The 22,784-nt window shown below is 42.9% G+C and overlaps 1 protein-coding gene across 1 annotated transcript in view; it reads right to left on the bottom strand.

The window, feature by feature from the left end:
- Positions 1 to 22,583, bottom strand: part of LOC115125822 (fibroblast growth factor 14-like) — a 210,079-nt gene extending 187,496 nt beyond the window's left edge. The window contains exon 1 of the mRNA XM_065024039.1: positions 21,699 to 22,583. Within this exon, the coding sequence (XP_064880111.1) occupies positions 21,699 to 22,203 (505 nt within the window). The 5' untranslated portion in view covers positions 22,204 to 22,583. The remainder of the gene's footprint in view (positions 1 to 21,698) is intronic.
- Positions 22,584 to 22,784: the final 201 nt, after the last annotated feature.

The raw sequence follows: 22,784 nt of genomic DNA, 5'->3' as shown, positions 1-22,784 counted from the left end.
TCCAGTCTGGGGCTGTCCAGCTCAATGTATCATTGTATATAAAGGTGTTTCCAGTCTGGGGCTGTCCAGCTCAATGTATCATTGTATATAAAGGTGTTTCCAGTCTGGGGTGGGCAGCTCAATGTATCATTGTATATAAAGGTGTTTCCAGTCTGGGGCTGTCCAGCTCAATGTATCATTGTATATAAAGGTGTTTCCAGTCTGGGGCTGTCCAGCTCAATGTATCATTGTATATAAAGGTGTTTCCAGTCTGGGGCTGTCCAGCTCAATGTATCATTGTATATAAAGGTGTTTTCCAGTCTGGGGCTGTCCAGCTCAATGTATCATTGTATATAAAGGTGTTTCCAGTCTGGGGCTGTCCAGCTCAATGTATCATTGTATATAAAGGTGTTTCCAGTCTGGGGCTGTCCAGCTCAATGTATCATTGTATATAAAGTTGTTTCCAGTCTGGGGCTGTCCAGCTCAATGTATCATTGTATATAAAGGTGTTTCCAGTCTGGGGCTGTCCAGCTCAATGTATCATTGTATATAAAGGTGTTTCCAGTCTGGGGCTGTCCAGCTCAATGTATCATTGTATATAAAGGTGTTTCCAGTCTGGGGCTGTCCAGCTCAATGTATCATTGTATATAAAGGTGTTTCCAGTCTGGGGTGTCCAGCTCAATGTATCATTGTATATAAAGGTGTTTCCAGTCTGGGGCTGTCCAGCTCAATGTATCATTGTATATAAAGGTGTTTCCAGTCTGGGGTGGGCAGCTCAATGTATCATTGTATATAAAGTTGTTTCCAGTCTGGGGCTGTCCAGCTCAATGTATCATTGTATATAAAGTTGTTTCCAGTCTGGGGTGGGCAGCTCAATGTATCATTGTATATAAAGGTGTTTTCCAGTCTGGGGCTGTCCAGCTCAATGTATCATTGTATATAAAGGTGTTTCCAGTCTGGGGCTGTCCAGCTCAATGTATCATTGTATATAAAGGTGTTTCCAGTCTGGGGCTGTCCAGCTCAATGTATCATTGTATATAAAGGTGTTTCCAGTCTGGGGCTGTCCAGCTCAATGTATCATTGTATATAAAGGTGTTTCCAGTCTGGGGCTGTCCAGCTCAATGTATCATTGTATATAAAGGTGTTTCCAGTCTGGGGCTGTCCAGCTCAATGTATCATTGTATATAAAGGTGTTTCCAGTCTGGGGCTGTCCAGCTCAATGTATCATTGTATATAAAGGTGTTTCCAGTCTGGGGCTGTCCAGCTCAATGTATCATTGTATATAAAGGTGTTTCCAGTCTGGGGTGGGCAGCTCAATGTATCATTGTATATAAAGGTGTTTCCAGTCTGGGGCTGTCCAGCTCAATGTATCATTGTATATAAAGGTGTTTCCAGTCTGGGGCTGTCCAGCTCAATGTATCATTGTATATAAAGGTGTTTCCGGTCTGGGGCTGTCCAGCTCAATGTATCATTGTATATAAAGGTGTTTCCAGTCTGGGGTGTCCAGCTCAATGTATCATTGTATATAATGTTTGTTTCCAGTCTGGGGCTGTCCAGCTCAATGTATCATTGTATATAAAGGTGTTTCCAGTCTGGGGTGGGCAGCTCAATGTATCATTGTATATAAAGGTGTTTCCAGTCTGGGGCTGTCCAGCTCAATGTATCATTGTATATAAAGGTGTTTCCAGTCTGGGGCTGTCCAGCTCAATGTATCATTGTATATAAAGGTGTTTCCAGTCTGGGGTGGGCAGCTCAATGTATCATTGTATATAAAGATGTTTTCCAGTCTGGGGCTGTCCAGCTCAATGTATCATTGTATATAAAGGTGTTTCCAGTCTGGGGCTGTCCAGCTCAATGTATCATTGTATATAAAGGTGTTTCCAGTCTGGGGTGGGCAGCTCAATGTATCATTGTATATAAAGGTGTTTCCAGTCTGGGGCTGTCCAGCTCAATGTATCATTGTATATAAAGGTGTTTCCAGTCTGGGGCTGTCCAGCTCAATGTATCATTGTATATAAAGGTGTTTCCAGTCTGGGGCTGTCCAGCTCAATGTATCATTGTATATAAAGGTGTTTCCAGTCTGGGGCTGTCCAGCTCAATGTATCATTGTATATAAAGGTGTTTCCAGTCTGGGGCTGTCCAGCTCAATGTATCATTGTATATAAAGGTGTTTCCAGTCTGGGGCTGTCCAGCTCAATGTATCATTGTATATAAAGGTGTTTCCAGTCTGGGGGCTGTCCAGCTCAATGTATCATTGTATATAAAGGTGTTTCCAGTCTGGGGTGGGCAGCTCAATGTATCATTGTATATAAAGGTGTTTCCAGTCTGGGGCTGTCCAGCTCAATGTATCATTGTATATAAAGGTGTTTCCAGTCTGGGGTGGGCAGCTCAATGTATCATTGTATATAAAGGTGTTTTCCAGTCTGGGGATGTCCAGCTCAATGTATCATTGTATATAAAGGTGTTTCCAGTCTGGGGTGGGCAGCTCAATGTATCATTGTATATAAAGGTGTTTTCCAGTCTGGGGCTGTCCAGCTCAATGTATCATTGTATATAAAGGTGTTTCCAGTCTGGGGCTGTCCAGCTCAATGTATCATTGTATATAAAGGTGTTTCCAGTCTGGGGCTGTCCAGCTCAATGTATCATTGTATATAAAGGTGTTTCCAGTCTGGGGCTGTCCAGCTCAATGTATCATTGTATATAAAGGTGTTTCCAGTCTGGGGCTGTCCAGCTCAATGTATCATTGTATATAAAGGTGTTTCCAGTCTGGGGCTGTCCAGCTCAATGTATCATTGTATATAAAGGTGTTTCCAGTCTGGGGCTGTCCAGCTCAATGTATCATTGTATATAAAGGTGTTTCCAGTCTGGGGCTGTCCAGCTCAATGTATCATTGTATATAAAGGTGTTTCCAGTCTGGGGCTGTCCAGCTCAATGTATCATTGTATATAAAGGTTGTTTCCAGTCTGGGGCTGTCCAGCTCAATGTATCATTGTATATAAAGGTGTTTCCAGTCTGGGGCTGTCCAGCTCAATGTATCATTGTATATAAAGGTGTTTCCAGTCTGGGGCTGTCCAGCTCAATGTATCATTGTATATAAAGGTGTTTCCAGTCTGGGGTGGCCAGCTCAATGTATCATTGTATATAATGTTTGTTTCCAGTCTGGGTGTGTCCAGCTCAATGTATCATTGTATATAAAGGTGTTTCCAGTCTGGGGTGTCCAGCTCAATGTATCATTGTATATAAAGGTGTTTCCAGTCTGGGGCTGTCCAGCTCAATGTATCATTGTATATAAAGGTGTTTCCAGTCTGGGGTGGGCAGCTCAATGTATCATTGTATATAAAGGTGTTTTCCAGTCTGGGGATGTCCAGCTCAATGTATCATTGTATATAAAGGTGTTTCCAGTCTGGGGCTGTCCAGCTCAATGTATCATTGTATATAAAGGTGTTTCCAGTCTGGGGTGGGCAGCTCAATGTATCATTGTATATAAAGGTGTTTCCAGTCTGGGGCTGTCCAGCTCAATGTATCATTGTATATAAAGGTGTTTCCGGTCTGGGGCTGTCCAGGTCAATGTATCATTGTATATAAAGGTGTTTCCAGTCTGGGGCTGTCCAGCTCAATGTATCATTGTATATAAAGGTGTTTCCAGTCTGGGGCTGTCCAGCTCAATGTATCATTGTATATAATGTTTGTTTCCAGTCTATGGCTGTCCAGCTCAATGTATCATTGTATATAAAGGTGTTTCCAGTCTGGGGTGGGCAGCTCAATGTATCATTGTATATAAAGGTGTTTTCCAGTCTGGGGCTGTCCAGCTCAATGTATCATTGTATATAAAGGTGTTTCCAGTCTGGGGCTGTCCAGCTCAATGTATCATTGTATATAAAGGTGTTTTCCAGTCTGGGGCTGTCCAGCTCAATGTATCATTGTATATAAAGGTGTTTCCAGTCTGGGGTGGGCAGCTCAATGTATCATTGTATATAAAGGTGTTTCCAGTCTGGGGCTGTCCAGCTCAATGTATCATTGTATATAAAGGTGTTTCCAGTCTGGGGTGGGCAGCTCAATGTATCATTGTATATAATGTTTGTTTCCAGTCTATGGCTGTCCAGCTCAATGTATCATTGTATATAAAGGTGTTTCCAGTCTGGGGTGGGCAGCTCAATGTATCATTGTATATAAAGGTGTTTTCCAGTCTGGGGCTGTCCAGCTCAATGTATCATTGTATATAAAGGTGTTTCCGGTCTGGGGCTGTCCAGGTCAATGTATCATTGTATATAAAGGTGTTTCCAGTCTGGGGCTGTCCAGCTCAATGTATCATTGTATATAATGTTTGTTTCCAGTCTGGGGCTGTCCAGCTCAATGTATCATTGTATATAAAGGTGTTTCCAGTCTGGGGCTGTCCAGCTCAATGTATCATTGTATATAAAGGTGTTTCCAGTCTGGGGCTGTCCAGCTCAATGTATCATTGTATATAAAGGTGTTTCCAGTCTGGGGTGGGCAGCTCAATGTATCATTGTATATAAAGGTGTTTCCAGTCTGGGGCTGTCCAGCTCAATGTATCATTGTATATAAAGGTGTTTCCAGTCTGGGGTGGGCAGCTCAATGTATCATTGTATATAAAGGTGTTTCCAGTCTGGGGCTGTCCAGCTCAATGTATCATTGTATATAAAGGTGTTTCCAGTCTGGGGCTGTCCAGCTCAATGTATCATTGTATATAAAGGTGTTTCCAGTCTGGGGCTGTCCAGCTCAATGTATCATTGTATATAAAGGTGTTTCCAGTCTGGGGCTGTCCAGCTCAATGTATCATTGTATATAAAGGTGTTTCCAGTCTGGGGCTGTCCAGCTCAATGTATCATTGTATATAAAGGTGTTTCCAGTCTGGGGCTGTCCAGCTCAATGTATCATTGTATATAAAGGTGTTTCCAGTCTGGGGCTGTCCAGCTCAATGTATCATTGTATATAAAGGTGTTTCCAGTCTGGGGCTGGGCAGCTCAATGTATCATTGTATATAAAGGTGTTTCCAGTCTGGGGCTGTCCAGCTCAATGTATCATTGTATATAAAGGTGTTTCCAGTCTGGGGCTGTCCAGCTCAATGTATCATTGTATATAAAGGTGTTTCCAGTCTGGGGCTGTCCAGCTCAATGTATCATTGTATATAAAGGTGTTTCCAGTCTGGGGCTGTCCAGCTCAATGTATCATTGTATATAAAGGTGTTTCCAGTCTGGGGCTGTCCAGCTCAATGTATCATTGTATATAAAGGTGTTTCCAGTCTGGGGCTGTCCAGCTCAATGTATCATTGTATATAAAGGTGTTTCCAGTCTGGGGTGTCCAGCTCAATGTATCATTGTATATAAAGGTGTTTCCAGTCTGGGGCTGTCCAGCTCAATGTATCATTGTATATAAAGGTGTTTCCAGTCTGGGGCTGTCCAGCTCAATGTATCATTGTATATAAAGGTGTTTCCAGTCTGGGGCTGTCCAGCTCAATGTATCATTGTATATAAAGGTGTTTCCAGTCTGGGGCTGTCCAGCTCAATGTATCATTGTATATAAAGGTGTTTCCAGTCTGGGGCTGTCCAGCTCAATGTATCATTGTATATAAAGTTTGTTTCCAGTCTGGGGCTGTCCAGCTCAATGTATCATTGTATATAAAGGTGTTTCCAGTCTGGGGCTGTCCAGCTCAATGTATCATTGTATATAAAGGTGTTTCCAGTCTGGGGCTGTCCAGCTCAATGTATCATTGTATATAATGTTTGTTTCCAGTCTATGGCTGTCCAGCTCAATGTATCATTGTATATAAAGGTGTTTCCAGTCTGGGGCTGTCCAGCTCAATGTATCATTGTATATAAAGGTGTTTCCAGTCTGGGGCTGTCCAGCTCAATGTATCATTGTATATAAAGGTGTTTCCAGTCTGGGGCTGTCCAGCTCAATGTATCATTGTATATAAAGGTGTTTCCAGTCTGGGGTGGGCAGCTCAATGTATCATTGTATATAAAGGTGTTTTCCAGTCTGGGGCTGTCCAGCTCAATGTATCATTGTATATAAAGGTGTTTCCAGTCTGGGGCTGTCCAGCTCAATGTATCATTGTATATAAAGGTGTTTCCAGTCTGGGGCTGTCCAGCTCAATGTATCATTGTATATAAAGGTGTTTCCAGTCTGGGGCTGTCCAGCTCAATGTATCATTGTATATAAAGGTGTTTCCAGTCTGGGGCTGTCCAGCTCAATGTATCATTGTATATAATGTTTGTTTCCAGTCTATGGCTGTCCAGCTCAATGTATCATTGTATATAAAGGTGTTTCCAGTCTGGGGATGTCCAGCTCAATGTATCATTGTATATAAAGGTGTTTCCAGTCTGGGGCTGTCCAGCTCAATGTATCATTGTATATAAAGGTGTTTTCCAGTCTGGGGATGTCCAGCTCAATGTATCATTGTATATAAAGGTGTTTCCAGTCTGGGGTGGGCAGCTCAATGTATCATTGTATATAATGTTTGTTTCCAGTCTATATCTGTCCAGCTCAATGTATCATTGTATATAAAGGTGTTTCCAGTCTGGGGTGGGCAGCTCAATGTATCATTGTATATAAAGGTGTTTCCAGTCTGGGGTGGGCAGCTCAATGTATCATTGTATATAAAGGTGTTTCCAGTCTGGGGCTGTCCAGCTCAATGTATCATTGTATATAAAGGTGTTTCCAGTCTGGGGCTGTCCAGCTCAATGTATCATTGTATATAAAGGTGTTTTCCAGTCTGGGGCTGTCCAGCTCAATGTATCATTGTATATAAAGGTGTTTCCAGTCTGGGGCTGTCCAGCTCAATGTATCATTGTATATAAAGGTGTTTTCCAGTCTGGGGATGTCCAGCTCAATGTATCATTGTATATAAAGGTGTTTCCAGTCTGGGGCTGTCCAGCTCAATGTATCATTGTATATAAAGGTGTTTCCAGTCTGGGGTGGGCAGCTCAATGTATCATTGTATATAAAGGTGTTTTCCAGTCTGGGGATGTCCAGCTCAATGTATCATTGTATATAAAGGTGTTTCCAGTCTGGGGCTGTCCAGCTCAATGTATCATTGTATATAAAGGTGTTTCCAGTCTGGGGTGGGCAGCTCAATGTATCATTGTATATAATGTTTGTTTCCAGTCTATGGCTGTCCAGCTCAATGTATCATTGTATATAAAGGTGTTTCCAGTCTGGGGCTGTCCAGCTCAATGTATCATTGTATATAAAGGTGTTTCCAGTCTGGGGCTGTCCAGCTCAATGTATCATTGTATATAAAGTTGTTTCCAGTCTGGGGCTGTCCAGCTCAATGTATCATTGTATATAAAGGTGTTTCCAGTCTGGGGCTGTCCAGCTCAATGTATCATTGTATATAAAGGTGTTTCCAGTCTGGGGCTGTCCAGCTCAATGTATCATTGTATATAAAGGTGTTTCCAGTCTGGGGCTGTCCAGCTCAATGTATCATTGTATATAAAGGTGTTTCCAGTCTGGGGTGGGCAGCTCAATGTATCATTGTATATAAAGGTGTTTCCAGTCTGGGGCTGTCCAGCTCAATGTATCATTGTATATAAAGGTGTTTCCAGTCTGGGGCTGTCCAGCTCAATGTATCATTGTATATAAAGGTGTTTCCAGTCTGGGGCTGTCCAGCTCAATGTATCATTGTATATAAAGGTGTTTCCAGTCTGGGGCTGTCCAGCTCAATGTATCATTGTATATAAAGGTGTTTCCAGTCTGGGGCTGTCCAGCTCAATGTATCATTGTATATAATGTTTGTTTCCAGTCTATGGCTGTCCAGCTCAATGTATCATTGTATATAAAGGTGTTTCCAGTCTGGGGCTGTCCAGCTCAATGTATCATTGTATATAATGTTTGTTTCCAGTCTGGGGCTGTCCAGCTCAATGTATCATTGTATATAAAGGTGTTTCCAGTCTGGGGCTGTCCAGCTCAATGTATCATTGTATATAAAGGTGTTTCCAGTCTGGGGCTGTCCAGCTCAATGTATCATTGTATATAAAGGTGTTTCCAGTCTGGGGCTGTCCAGCTCAATGTATCATTGTATATAAAGGTGTTTCCGGTCTGGGGCTGTTCAGGTCAATGTATCATTGTATATAAAGGTGTTTCCAGTCTGGGGCTGTCCAGCTCAATGTATCATTGTATATAAAGGTGTTTCCAGTCTGGGGTGGGCAGCTCAATGTATCATTGTATATAAAGGTGTTTCCAGTCTGGGGCTGTCCAGCTCAATGTATCATTGTATATAAAGGTGTTTCCAGTCTGGGGCTGTCCAGCTCAATGTATCATTGTATATAAAGGTGTTTCCAGTCTGGGGTGGGCAGCTCAATGTATCATTGTATATAAAGTTGTTTTCCAGTCTGGGGATGTCCAGCTCAATGTATCATTGTATATAAAGGTGTTTCCAGTCTGGGGCTGTCCAGCTCAATGTATCATTGTATATAAAGGTGTTTCAGTCTGGGGTGGGCAGCTCAATGTATCATTGTATATAAAGGTGTTTTCCAGTCTGGGGATGTCCAGCTCAATGTATCATTGTATATAAAGGTGTTTCCAGTCTGGGGCTGTCCAGCTCAATGTATCATTGTATATAAAGGTGTTTCCAGTCTGGGGTGGGCAGCTCAATGTATCATTGTATATAAAGTTGTTTCCAGTCTGGGGCTGTCCAGCTCAATGTATCATTGTATATAAAGGTGTTTCCAGTCTGGGGCTGTCCAGCTCAATGTATCATTGATATAAAGGTGTTTCCAGTCTGGGGCTGTCCAGCTCAATGTATCATTGTATATAAAGTTTGTTTCCAGTCTGGGGCTGTCCAGCTCAATGTATCATTGTATATAAAGGTGTTTCCAGTCTGGGGCTGTCCAGGTCAATGTATCATTGTATATAAAGGTGTTTCCAGTCTGGGGCTGTCCAGCTCAATGTATCATTGTATATAAAGGTGTTTCCAGTCTGGGGCTGTCCAGCTCAATGTATCATTGTATATAAAGGTGTTTCCAGTCTGGGGTGGGCAGCTCAATGTATCATTGTATATAAAGGTGTTTCCAGTCTGGGGCTGTCCAGCTCAATGTATCATTGTATATAAAGGTGTTTCCAGTCTGGGGCTGTCCAGCTCAATGTATCATTGTATATAAAGGTGTTTCCAGTCTGGGGCTGTCCAGCTCAATGTATCATTGTATATAAAGGTGTTTCCAGTCTGGGGCTGTCCAGCTCAATGTATCATTGTATATAAAGGTGTTTCCAGTCTGGGGCTGTCCAGGTCAATGTATCATTGTATATAAAGTTTGTTTCAGTCTGGGGCTGTCCAGCTCAATGTATCATTGTATATAAAGTGTTTCCAGTCTGGGGCTGTCCAGCTCAATGTATCATTGTATATAATGTTTGTTTCCAGTCTGGGGCTGTCCAGCTCAATGTATCATTGTATATAAAGGTGTTTCCAGTCTGGGGCTGTCCAGCTCAATGTATCATTGTATATAAAGGTGTTTCCGGTCTGGGGCTGTCCAGCTCAATGTATCATTGTATATAAAGGTGTTTCCAGTCTGGGGCTGTCCAGCTCAATGTATCATTGTATATAAAGGTGTTTCCGGTCTGGGGTGGGCAGGTCAATGTATCATTGTATATAAAGGTGTTTCCAGTCTGGGGCTGTCCAGCTCAATGTATCATTGTATATAAAGGTGTTTCCAGTCTGGGGTGGGCAGCTCAATGTATCATTGTATATAAAGGTGTTTTCCAGTCTGGGGATGTCCAGCTCAATGTATCATTGTATATAAAGGTGTTTCCAGTCTGGGGCTGTCCAGGTCAATGTATCATTGTATATAAAGGTGTTTTCCAGTCTGGGGATGTCCAGCTCAATGTATCATTGTATATAAAGGTGTTTTCAGTCTGGGGTGGGCAGCTCAATGTATCATTGTATATAAAGGTGTTTCCAGTCTGGGGCTGTCCAGCTCAATGTATCATTGTATATAAAGGTGTTTCCAGTCTGGGGTGGGCAGCTCAATGTATCATTGTATATAATGTTTGTTTCCAGTCTATATCTGTCCAGCTCAATGTATCATTGTATATAAAGGTGTTTCCAGTCTGGGGTGGGCAGCTCAATGTATCATTGTATATAAAGGTGTTTCCAGTCTGGGGCTGTCCAGCTCAATGTATCATTGTATATAAAGGTGTTTCCAGTCTGGGGCTGTCCAGCTCAATGTATCATTGTATATAAAGTTGTTTTCCAGTCTGGGGATGTCCAGCTCAATGTATCATTGTATATAAAGGTGTTTCCAGTCTGGGGCTGTCCAGCTCAATGTATCATTGTATATAAAGGTGTTTCCAGTCTGGGGTGGGCAGCTCAATGTATCATTGTATATAAAGGTGTTTTCCAGTCTGGGGATGTCCAGCTCAATGTATCATTTTATATAAAGGTGTTTCCAGTCTGGGGCTGTCCAGCTCAATGTATCATTGTATATAAAGGTGTTTCCAGTCTGGGGTGGGCAGCTCAATGTATCATTGTATATAATGTTTGTTTCCAGTCTATGGCTGTCCAGCTCAATGTATCATTGTATATAAAGATGTTTCCAGTCTGGGGCTGTCCAGCTCAATGTATCATTGTATATAAAGGTGTTTCCAGTCTGGGGCTGTCCAGGTCAATGTATCATTGTATATAATGTTTGTTTCCAGTCTATGGCTGTCCAGCTCAATGTATCATTGTATATAAAGGTGTTTCCAGTCTGGGGCTGTCCAGCTCAATGTATCATTGTATATAAAGGTGTTTCCAGTCTGGGGCTGTCCAGGTCAATGTATCATTGTATATAAAGGTGTTTCCAGTCTGGGGCTGTCCAGCTCAATGTATCATTGTATATAAAGGTGTTTCCAGTCTGGGGTGGGCAGCTCAATGTATCATTGTATATAAGGTGTTTTCCAGTCTGGGGCTGTCCAGCTCAATGTATCATTGTATATAAAGGTGTTTCCAGTCTGGGGCTGTCCAGCTCAATGTATCATTGTATATAAAGGTGTTTCCAGTCTGGGGCTGTCCAGCTCAATGTATCATTGTATATAAAGGTGTTTCCAGTCTGGGGCTGTCCAGCTCAATGTATCATTGTATATAAAGGTGTTTCCAGTCTGGGGCTGTCCAGGTCAATGTATCATTGTATATAATGTTTGTTTCCAGTCTATGGCTGTCCAGCTCAATGTATCATTGTATATAAAGGTGTTTCCAGTCTGGGGCTGTCCAGGTCAATGTATCATTGTATATAATGTTTGTTTCCAGTCTATGGCTGTCCAGCTCAATGTATCATTGTATATAAAGGTGTTTCCAGTCTGGGGCTGTCCAGCTCAATGTATCATTGTATATAAAGGTGTTTCCGGTCTGGGGCTGTCCAGCTCAATGTATCATTGTATATAAAGGTGTTTCCGGTCTGGGGCTGTCCAGCTCAATGTATCATTGTATATAAAGGTGTTTCCAGTCTGGGGTGGGCAGGTCAATGTATCATTGTATATAAAGGTGTTTCCAGTCTGGGGCTGTCCAGCTCAATGTATCATTGTATATAAAGGTGTTTCCAGTCTGGGGTGGGCAGCTCAATGTATCATTGTATATAAAGGTGTTTCCGGTCTGGGGCTGTCCAGCTCAATGTATCATTGTATATAAAGGTGTTTCCAGTCTGGGGCTGTCCAGCTCAATGTATCATTGTATATAATGGTGTTTCCTGTCTGGGGTGGGCAGCTCAATGTATCATTGTATATAAAGTTGTTTTCCAGTCTGGGGATGTCCAGCTCAATGTATCATTGTATATAAAGGTGTTTCCAGTCTGGGGCTGTCCAGCTCAATGTATCATTGTATATAAAGGTGTTTCCAGTCTGGGGTGGGCAGCTCAATGTATCATTGTATATAAAGGTGTTTTCCAGTCTGGGGATGTCCAGCTCAATGTATCATTTTATATAAAGGTGTTTCCAGTCTGGGGCTGTCCAGCTCAATGTATCATTGTATATAATGGTGTTTCCAGTCTGTGGTGGGCAGCTCAATGTATCATTGTATATAATGTTTGTTTCCAGTCTATGGCTGTCCAGCTCAATGTATCATTGTATATAAAGATGTTTCCAGTCTGGGGCTGTCCAGCTCAATGTATCATTGTATATAAAGGTGTTTCCAGTCTGGGGCTGTCCAGGTCAATGTATCATTGTATATAATGTTTGTTTCCAGTCTATGGCTGTCCAGCTCAATGTATCATTGTATATAAAGGTGTTTCCAGTCTGGGGCTGTCCAGCTCAATGTATCATTGTATATAAAGGTGTTTCCAGTCTGGGGCTGTCCAGGTCAATGTATCATTGTATATAAAGGTGTTTCCAGTCTGGGGCTGTCCAGCTCAATGTATCATTGTATATAAAGGTGTTTCCAGTCTGGGGTGGGCAGCTCAATGTATCATTGTATATAAGGTGTTTTCCAGTCTGGGGCTGTCCAGCTCAATGTATCATTGTATATAAAGGTGTTTCCAGTCTGGGGCTGTCCAGCTCAATGTATCATTGTATATAAAGGTGTTTCCAGTCTGGGGCTGTCCAGCTCAATGTATCATTGTATATAAAGGTGTTTCCAGTCTGGGGCTGTCCAGCTCAATGTATCATTGTATATAAAGGTGTTTCCAGTCTGGGGCTGTCCAGGTCAATGTATCATTGTATATAATGTTTGTTTCCAGTCTATGGCTGTCCAGCTCAATGTATCATTGTATATAAAGGTGTTTCCAGTCTGGGGCTGTCCAGGTCAATGTATCATTGTATATAATGTTTGTTTCCAGTCTATGGCTGTCCAGCTCAATGTATCATTGTATATAAAGGTGTTTCCGGTCTGGGGCTGTCCAGCTCAATGTATCATTGTATATAAAGGTGTTTCCGGTCTGGGGCTGTCCAGCTCAATGTATCATTGTATATAAAGGTGTTTCCGGTCTGGGGCTGTCCAGCTCAATGTATCATTGTATATAAAGGTGTTTCCGGTCTGGGGTGGGCAGGTCAATGTATCATTGTATATAAAGGTGTTTCCGGTCTGGGGTGTCCAGCTCAATGTATCATTGTATATAAAGGTGTTTCCAGTCTGGGGCTGTCAGCTGCTGTTACCTCTCTCCTGTTGTCAGGTCACCAGCACATCAGCTGTTACCTCAAATCAAATCAAAATCAAATCAAATGTATTTATATAGCCCTTCGTACATCAGCTGATATCTCAGAAACCCAGCCTAAAACCCCAAACAACAAGCAATGCAGGTGTTGAAGCACGTTGGCTGGGAAAAACTCCCTAGAAAGGCCAAAACCTAGGAAGAAACCTAGAGCGGAACCAGGCTATGAGAGGTGGCCAGTCCTCTTCTGGCTGTGCCGGGTGGAGATTATAACAGAACATGGCCAAGATGTTAAAATGTTCATAATTGACCAGCATGGTCAAATAATAGGTCTGGGACAGGTAGCACGTCCGGTGAACAGGTCAGGATTATATAGCCGCAGGCAGAACAGTTGAAACCTCTCTCCTGTTGTCAGGTCACCAGCACATTAGCTGTTACCTCTCTCCTGTTGTCAGGTCACCAGCACATCAGCTGTTACCTCTCTCCTGTTGTCAGGTCACCAGCACATCAGCTGTTACCTCTCTCCTGTTGTCAGGTCACCAGCACATCAGCTGTTACCTCTGTCCTGTTGTCAGGTCACCAGCACATCATCTGTTACCTCTCTCCTGTTGTCAGGTCACCAGCACATCAGCTGTTACCTCTCTCATGTTGTCAGGTCACCAGCACATCAGCTGTTACCTCTCTCCTGTTGTCAGTTCACATCAGCTGTTACCTCAGCTGTTGTCAGGTCACCAGCACATCATCTCCTCCTGTTGTCAGGTCACCAGCACATCAGCTGTTACCTCTGTCCTGTTGTCAGGTCACCAGCACATCATCTGTTACCTCTCTCCTGTTGTCAGGTCACCAGCACATCAGCTGTTACCTCTGTCCTGTTGTCAGGTCACCAGCACATCATCTGTTACCTCTCTCCTGTTGTCAGGTCACCAGCACATCAGCTGTTACCTCTCTCCTGTTGTCAGGTCACCAGCACATCAGCTGTTACCTCTCTCCTGTTGTCAGGTCACCAGCACATCATCTGTTACCTCTCTCCTGTTGTCAGGTCACCAGGACATCAGCTGTTACCTCTCTCCTGTTGTTAGATCAGTGAATATGAAAGGGAGGACATAATCCTAAACTGTTTCCTTTGAACAGAAAAAAGCCTATCACGTATCCCCTGAGAGTCCTGCAATGATATAAGCTTTATTATAAACTGGGTCGTTTGAACCCGGAATGCTGATTAGCTGAAAGCTGTGCTATATCAGACTGAATATCATGGGTATAAAAAAACATTTTAAAAACTTTTCGAATTACGCTAGGAACCAGTTTATAATAGCAATAAGGTAGTGTATTGCGTCATGGCTAAGAACAGCCCTTAGCCGTGGTATATTGGTAATATACCACAACCCCTTGTGTGTTATTGCTTAATTACAAAGCTGTATAGCGAGAGGTGCTACCTGTTAGCATTTCCAATAGGAATTGCACTGGCAGTCTGAGGGATGCTAATGCTAGCACCGTTACACTAGCTGGGCATTTACGCAAGCCAAAGCCGGATGCCTGCTCCACATAGAGTTCACCCCTGTGGCAATCTGTAGGACCTTACACTGGCTGTCTGTATTGAGCCCTTGTGCTAATATAGAATGCTGGTTTCTCAATCAAAATACAAAACTAAGACTCAAAGGACCATCTAGTACAATAATCTTCAAATGCCAGCACACACACACCATTTTCTCATTCTGTTATGGGGTAGAAATTGATGTGCTGATTTAATGTTGTGTATCACTGACCCTTGGCCTTTCTCTCTGGCCTCAACTGATCATGGATCCAGCAGCGGTCAATACAACATTCAACCCCTGAGGATGTATGTATGTGTGTGTGTGTGTATGTGGGTGTGTCTTTACGTGTGTGTGTGTGGGTGGTGTGTGTGTGTGTGTGTGTGCATGTGCATTTGTGTGTGTGTGTGTGTGTGAGTGTGTGCATGTATGTGTGTGTGCATGTATGTGTGTGCTTGTGTATTTGTGTGTGTGCGTGTGTGTATGTGTGTGTGTGTTTGTGCATGTATGTGTGTGAATGTGCATGTGTGCGTGTGCGTGTGTGCGTGTGCGTGTGCGTGTGAGAGAGAGAGAGAGAGAGAGGAAGAAAGGAAGTGAGAAAGTTTCTAGCTGGGACACGGTTAAATGGGATATGAAGCATTAAATAACATCACATTTCTCTCTTTAAACAATGAATGACGGTCAGTGATTTATATTGATATTTATATTGAAACGATAGATTGAGCGAGAGAGAGAGAGAGAGAGAGAGAGAGAGAGAGAGAGAGAGAGAAAAGAGAGTGAGACATTGTGAGTGAGTGTCAGTGAGAGAGAGAGTTTGAAAGAGAGAGTGTGAAAGAGCACGAGAGTGTGTGTGTGTGAGAAAGTGTGAGAGAGAGCGAGTGGACCTTAATGGGTATAATTTGGGTGCTGTTTAACCTTCCCTGTAGCAGGGGCTCCCCAGGAGAAAGGCTGGCTCCCCCTGGTGTAAGGTACTTCATTTGGAGCTGTCCATTCAACACTCCTACTTTTTAATGGGCCTGGTCAGCACCATGGACAGCGGCTGCCAAGAGCTACTTCACACACAGAGACAAACAAAACAACAAGTACAAGCTATTGAGGCCGGGTGTATTTAGCAAACAAGTGCTAGGCCCTCTACCAAGCAATCAGGCAGCTATAAGCCAGAGCAGGCTGGGAACATATAACCATCTGCTGGGAGTCTGGGTCAGAAGCCTGTAGAAGACAAGCTGACACAGTCTCTCTCTCTCTCTCTCTCTCTCTCTCTCTCTCTCTCTCTCTCTCTCTCTCTCTCTCTCTCTCTCTCTCAGGCTGTCAGTGATAGCAAAAATAGACACTGACTAAACTGAAATGCCTGTATTTACAATTGCAATGTTGTTTCTTCTGTCAAAAGTGACTGGACCACTGTCCCATGTCACAACAAACTCATATATAGCTTCTGCAGATAACAGCCTAGTATAATCACTATACAGTATCAGTCAGCTTTGAAGAAGCTTTGTTTACAAGACCTGTTTGGTTGGAATCATGTGGAATTGTGCTGTGCTGGAACGTGCTGGAACTGTGGACCCAGAGCATAATGAGATTACAGTTCCACCACGGTCTCTCCCTCGACACTGACTTGTGGAAGTTTGCGATTCACTGCAATGTTTCAATGTCTATTGGAGGGAGGTCCTGTACAGTTGAAGTCGGAGCTTTACATACACCTTAGCCAAATGCATTTAAACTCAGTTTTTCACAATTCCTGACATTTAATCCAAGTAAACATTCCCTGTCTTAGGTCAGTTAGGATCACCACTTTATTTTAAGAATGTGAAATGTCAGAATAATAGTAGAGAGAATGATTTACTTCAGCTTTAATTTCTTTTATCACATTCCCAGTGGGTCAGAAGTTTGCATGCACTCAATCAGTATTTGGTAGCGTTGCCTTTAAATTGTTTAACTGGGTCAAACATTTCGGTTAGCCTTCCACAAGCTTCCCACAATAAATTGGGTGAATTTTGGCCCATTCCTCCTCACAGAGCTGGTGTAACTGAGTCAGATTTGTAGGCCTCCTTGCTCGCACACGCTTGTTCAGTTCTGCCCACAAATGTTCTATAGGATTGAGGTCAGGGCTTTAACTTCCTGACTGATGTCTTGAGATGCTGCTTCAATATATCCACATAATTTTCCTACCTCATGATGCCATCTATTTTGTGAAGTGCACCAGTCCCTCCTGCAGCAAAGCACTCCCACAACATGATGCTGCCACCCCCGTGCTTCATGGTTGGGATGGTGTTCTTCGGCTTGCAAAACCCCCCCTTTTTCCTCCAAACATAACGATGGTCATTATGGCCAAACAGTTTCATCAGACCAGAGGACATTTCTCCAAAAAGTACTATCTTTGTCCCCAAGTGCAGTTGCAAACCGTAGCTTTTTTATGGCGGTTTTGGAGCAGTGGTTTCTTCCTTGCTGAGTGGCCTTTCGGGTTATGTCGATATAGGCCTCGTTTAACTGTAGATACTTTTGTACCTGTTTCCTCCAGCATCTTCACAAGGTCCTTTGCTGTTGTTCTGGGATTGACTTTCACTTTTCGCACCAAAATATGTTCATCTCTAGGAGACAGAACGCGTCTCCTTCCTGAGCGGTATGATGGCTGCGTGGTCCCATAGTGTTTATACTTGTGTACTATTGTTTGTACAGATGAATGTGGTACCTTCAGGCATTTGGAAATTGCTCCCAAGGATGAGCCAGACTTGTGGAGGGCTACAATTGTGTAGACCTATTAAAAATAAACGTGTATGCATGGTTCTTTATAGATCTCTAATAGGTTCTGTAAAGGACTGTTCATAATAATGGCTGGAAAGGAGTGAATGGAATGGTATCAAACACATGGAAATCATATGTGTGATGTGTTTGATAGCATTCCATTAACCTGTCTAGGACTGGGAACCCCTCGCCAACAGCCAATGAAATTGCAGGGCGCCAAATAAAAATCAACAGAAATATCATAAATCTAATTTCTCACACATACAAGTATTAGGCACCATTTTAAAGATAAAATTCTCGTTAATCCAGGCCCAGTGTCTGATTTCAAAAATGCTTTACAGCGAAAGCTCCACAAACGATTATGTTAGGTCACCACCAACTCACAGAAAAACCCAGCCATTTTTTCAGCCAAAGAGATGAGTCACAAAAAGCACAAATAGAGATAAAATGAATCACTAACCTTTGATGATCTTCATCAGATGACACTCATAGGACGTCATGTTACACAAAACATGTATGTTTTGTTCGGTAAAGTTCATATTTATATCCAAAAATCGTATTTTACATTTGCGTGTTATGTTCAGTAGTTCCAAAACATGCAGTGATATTGCAGAGAACCACATGAATTCACAGAAATACTCATTATAAATGTTGATGAAAATTTTAGTGTTATGCATGGAACTTTAGATACACTTCTCCTTAATGCAACCGCTGTGTCAGATTTCAAAAAAACTTTATGGAAAAAGCATAATCTGAGAACGGCGCTCAGAGCCCAAACCAGCCAGAGAAATATCCGCCATGTTGGGTAGTCAACATTAGTCATAAATAGCATTATAAATATTCACTTACCTTTGATGATCTTCATCAGAATGCACTCCCAGAAATCGCAGTTCCACAATAAATGCTTGTTTTGTTCGATAATGTCCATCATTTATGTCCATTTATGTCCAAATAGCTTCTTTTGTTAGGGCATTTGGTCAACAAATCCAAAAGCGCGTTCTGGTCCCGTTTGACCTGTAAGTTATATTACCGGTCGAAGAAACTTGTCAAACTAAGTATAGAATCAATCTTTACGATGTTTTTATCTTAAAATGTTCAATAATGTTCCATCCCGGAGAATTCCATTGTCTGTAGAAAAGCGATGGAACAAGAGATACTGTACCTCTCATGTGAAATGCGCGTGACTGAGAATGAGGCTGCTGGCAGACCCCTTAATCAAACAGCTCTCACCCCCCCCCCCCCCCTTCACAGGAGCAGCATGAAACAACGTTCTAAAGACGGTTGACATCTAGTGGAAGCCGTAGGAAGTGCAAAATAACCCATATCCCACTGTGTATTCGATAGGGGTGAGTTCAAAAACTACAAACCTCAGATTTCCCACTTCCTGTTTGGATTTTTTCTCAGGTTTTTGCCTGCCATATGAGTTCTGTTATACTCACAGACATCATTCAAACAGTTTTAGAAACTTCATAGTGTTTTCTATCCAATACTAATACTAATATGCATATATTAGCATCTGGGACTGAGTGGGAGGCAGTTCACTCTGGGCACACTATTCACTATTCCAAAAGTGAAAATGCTGCCCCCTTATCCCAAAGAAGTTAATTGCATTCAAGCCATTACTATAAGCCATCCTCCCAAATTAAGATGCTACCAGCCGCCTGTGAATTCAATGGTGGATTTCCCAGTGTGCCTTGCCTTCGAGCAAATTGCAGTGTTACCACCCATGACTTGTTAGTGACAAAGAAAGGGTTGTTGCATTCATTAATTTTCAATCCTGTGGCCTTCACCAAGTAGAGATACTAAGTGAACATGTTATCTTTAAAATATTATTTTAAACAATACAATACATATTACATAATGCCTTTTTATACAGTGTCCTGAAACTCAAGGTTTACACGTCACGTCAGACCTGCAAGTCATTTTATGCTGTTTTGCAAAATGATATGTAATTCTTATTGGAATCTATTAAAAGTGGGTATATCCAACATTTGCAATGTTTATTCACCCACAACGTGCATTCAGAATGACTGCTAGGGTTGGGAAGACTAACGTATGAGACCACCTTAAGCATCTAAACTGGAACAACCATTTCAGTAACATGTGCAATAAGTCCAAGTAACAAATGATATATGTTTACAAAAATGTATGCTATTTATATTTGAGTAGCATAAGATTAATTAATCAATAATCAATCAATGTACATGCAAAAAATATAGATATGTAGTATTTTTCATTTTATAAGGATCCCAATGAGCTAGTGCTAAAGCAACAGCTACTTTTCCTGGGGTCCACATATTGAAACAAAAATCTAACAGCAATAGAGAATGCTGGGAAATATGATAATGATGGGCCTGGTTTTGTTTCAACTCTGGATATTAACACCAACACTGGGATTATTTTTCACCACTTATTGTTAATTTAACTCTTCCAGTGTTAATTTAACTCATCCAGTGTTAATTTACCTTCCGAATCAACACTAGAAATGTTACACTGAAAAATAAACACTATTAACACTGGCCAATTTGCTGTGTGCTATGAAAGGGACACATCTGGAGGCTTCCGTACATTTCAAGAACCTTTTAGAATTTTGAAGAACTGTAGATGCCACATCAAGAAACCCCACTTAACTCAAAGGCTATTTATCAGTCAAGAGTTCTCCAAGGAACCTTAAAGGCATAGTTTGTGATTTTGGCAATGAATCCCTTTATCTCCTTCAACAGAGTCAAATGAACTTGTGTGTCACGGTTTTCCTTAGGTGAAAGAGAGTCAGACCAAAATGCGGCGTGGCTATTGCGATCCATGTTTAATGAAACAAAGTAAACACGAATCAAAAACGTAACACAAAAACCGAAACAGCCTAATACTGGTGCAAAGTAACACAGAGACCGTAACAAGGACAATCACCCACAAAACCCAACACCAAACAGGCTACATAAATATGGTTCCCAATCAGAGACAATGACGAACACCTGCCTCTGATTGAGAACCATATCAGGCCAAACATAGAACTAGACAAACTAGACATGTAACATAGAATGCCCACTCAGCTCACACCCTGACCAACCAAAACATACAAAGCAAACTATGGTCAGGGTGTGACATCGTGGATACAATTTGGATGTATATGCATCCAGTATGAAGGAAGTTAGAGGCAGTTTCATGAGTCAACGCTAACTAGCGTTAGTGCAATACTGGAAGTCTATGAGAACAGCTAGAATAACAAATTTCGCTATTGTTAGTTAGCAACTTCCTTCAAATTTCATGCACAGACATACAAATGGTCTCCACAAGTTAATCTGACTCTGGAGATGTAGATAAAGGGCTTCACAGCCAAATCTCGAACTGTCCCTTTAAGAGCTGAGGAAGAACTATTTAAGAACCTTATTTTTTTCAGTGTAGGCCTACTAGAAAAATAACCTATTTGGGGAAGTGAGAAAAGACTTGGTAGGCCTTGTGTAATTCAAAGTTGGCCTACATGTTCCATTGTTGGTGCAGCATATGTTGCATTGCTTTGAGATGCTATAGGCCTTTGTGTTGGAATATCTGATGATGTTATTTATAGATCAAAAGCTCTATGAAAAAAAAAATGCTGTGTATATCTCAGCGGGTCTTTACAGTCATGGCAACGTATCTAGGTGAGCTGCATCAACAGATAGCCTTGATGTCCAATTCGTATGCAGCCTTGGTGAATTCCTAATATCGACGTAAAGGGGAAACATTGCGTTTAGGTTTAGGGCCGCAGAGTGTTTGACTGGGCCAGTACTGAGCTGAGCCCGTGGAAGTGTTGCAGAAGTGAGCATTACTGCAGTGATACAAACCCGAACAAACCCGAGTGAGAACAGCGGCAGCCACAGCACAGCGAAAAGACGCAGCCTCGATACAGTCTGCAGCTAAATAGAATTGGCATAACAGGCCCTACAATCACATGAAAAAAGTTCCGCTACAGCTGAAATCTATATGTTGCTGTGTCGTTGCGTTTAAGGGATTTGTTTTTGTGTGTTGGCTTTTTTCCTGCTGCGCTTCTGGCACGCGCGCACGCGCTCCACACACACACACACACACACACACACACACACACACACACACACACACACCACCACCAGCAGCAGCAGTGGCAGCAGTAGTGGGGTCTGCGCAAATAAGTTATTCACCCCCTCCTCTACTCCTCCTCTTTCTCCCTCTCCTGCTCTCCCCCTGCGCTCACTTGGTGCACAATTGCGATTGCAGCTACAACACACCAGCAACCACAAGCTTGCGCCTAACAGTGCAGTCACAGGGGGAGATACACACACACGCACAAGCACGCATACGCACGCACGCACACACACACACACACACACACACATGGGGGTCACTCTCTCAGTCTCTCACTCACCAGTTGGGTTCTTGGTTTTCTTGAGACTCTTGCCACAAAGACACTGCAGCATATGCGATCCTTTGCTGTAAATGTTCCAAAGAAACCTCATCGATTTGGTCGAGGAGCTCTCCAGCAGCCTAGACACCCTCATGGGGACTCGCTCCCCCCGCTTGCATAACAGCCAGGTCCCGTTGGGCTTAGCTCTGCGACTCGGCCCAACCAGCTGGACCATAGAACAGAACAGGTGAATCCCCGGGTCCTTCGCGTTGGCGCTTAGCTGAAGAAACGCTTCGTTATACCTCAGAATGAAGGCGAATGCTGCAGTTTCCTCCACTTGCTCCTGCTCCTTAACGGTATCGCTGCTGCGGGTACTGCTGCTGCCGCCTGGCCGGCGCGTCAGAAGCCCAAATAGACTCTTTAGATCGCATCTGCCGCACAGGGGGAGCGGTGCGGCAGACAGACATGCGGAGCTAGCGTGTAGTCGGCGGAACGCAGGGGATTTCTGGACAAAAAACCATTGCATATTAGTTCGTATGTTCCCGGGGTGACGGTGGATATGGGATCGGTCCGTTAATGAACCCGTAGGGGTACCATCCCTATGCGAACACTGCAGCGGAGCTTTCTAACCAGCAACGCATAGCCAAACGCTGGAGCCCCGAATCCAAATCAAGTCGCGTCGTCACGTTGGTGAAGGCTACTCGCTTTTACTGTAAATCCCAGCAGGAATCAATCCCGTCGTTCCTGCGTCTTTAAAAAAACGTGTTGAATATTTAATAAAGCCTAGGCTTTTTAAAATGAATAATCCATGCTTCTCTGGTAGAGTCCCAGTGCACTGCTGCTGCTCTCCTATCCGGGTAGTTTCTGTTTTCTCTTTCCCCCTCTTCTTTTCCTCTCTTCCTCACCTTGTTGATGAAAATAAGCTGACTACGGCCCTCCCTTCTCCCAAAAGTATAACGCATCCGGTAGGGATGTGTGTGCGTGGTCCCGTACCCCTGCGCTCGAGAGAGGCGGGCGCGAGGAAGGGGGTGGGATGAGAGGGAGGAGGGGTTCAAACCAAGAGATCGGTTTTCCATTACGTAGACATGTGGTTTCCACATCATCACC

Source organism: Oncorhynchus nerka, linkage group LG2 (assembly GCF_034236695.1).
Source record: "Oncorhynchus nerka isolate Pitt River linkage group LG2, Oner_Uvic_2.0, whole genome shotgun sequence".
NCBI classification, from domain to species: domain Eukaryota; kingdom Metazoa; phylum Chordata; class Actinopteri; order Salmoniformes; family Salmonidae; genus Oncorhynchus; species Oncorhynchus nerka.
This window is presented reverse-complemented; position numbering and strand designations above follow the sequence as displayed.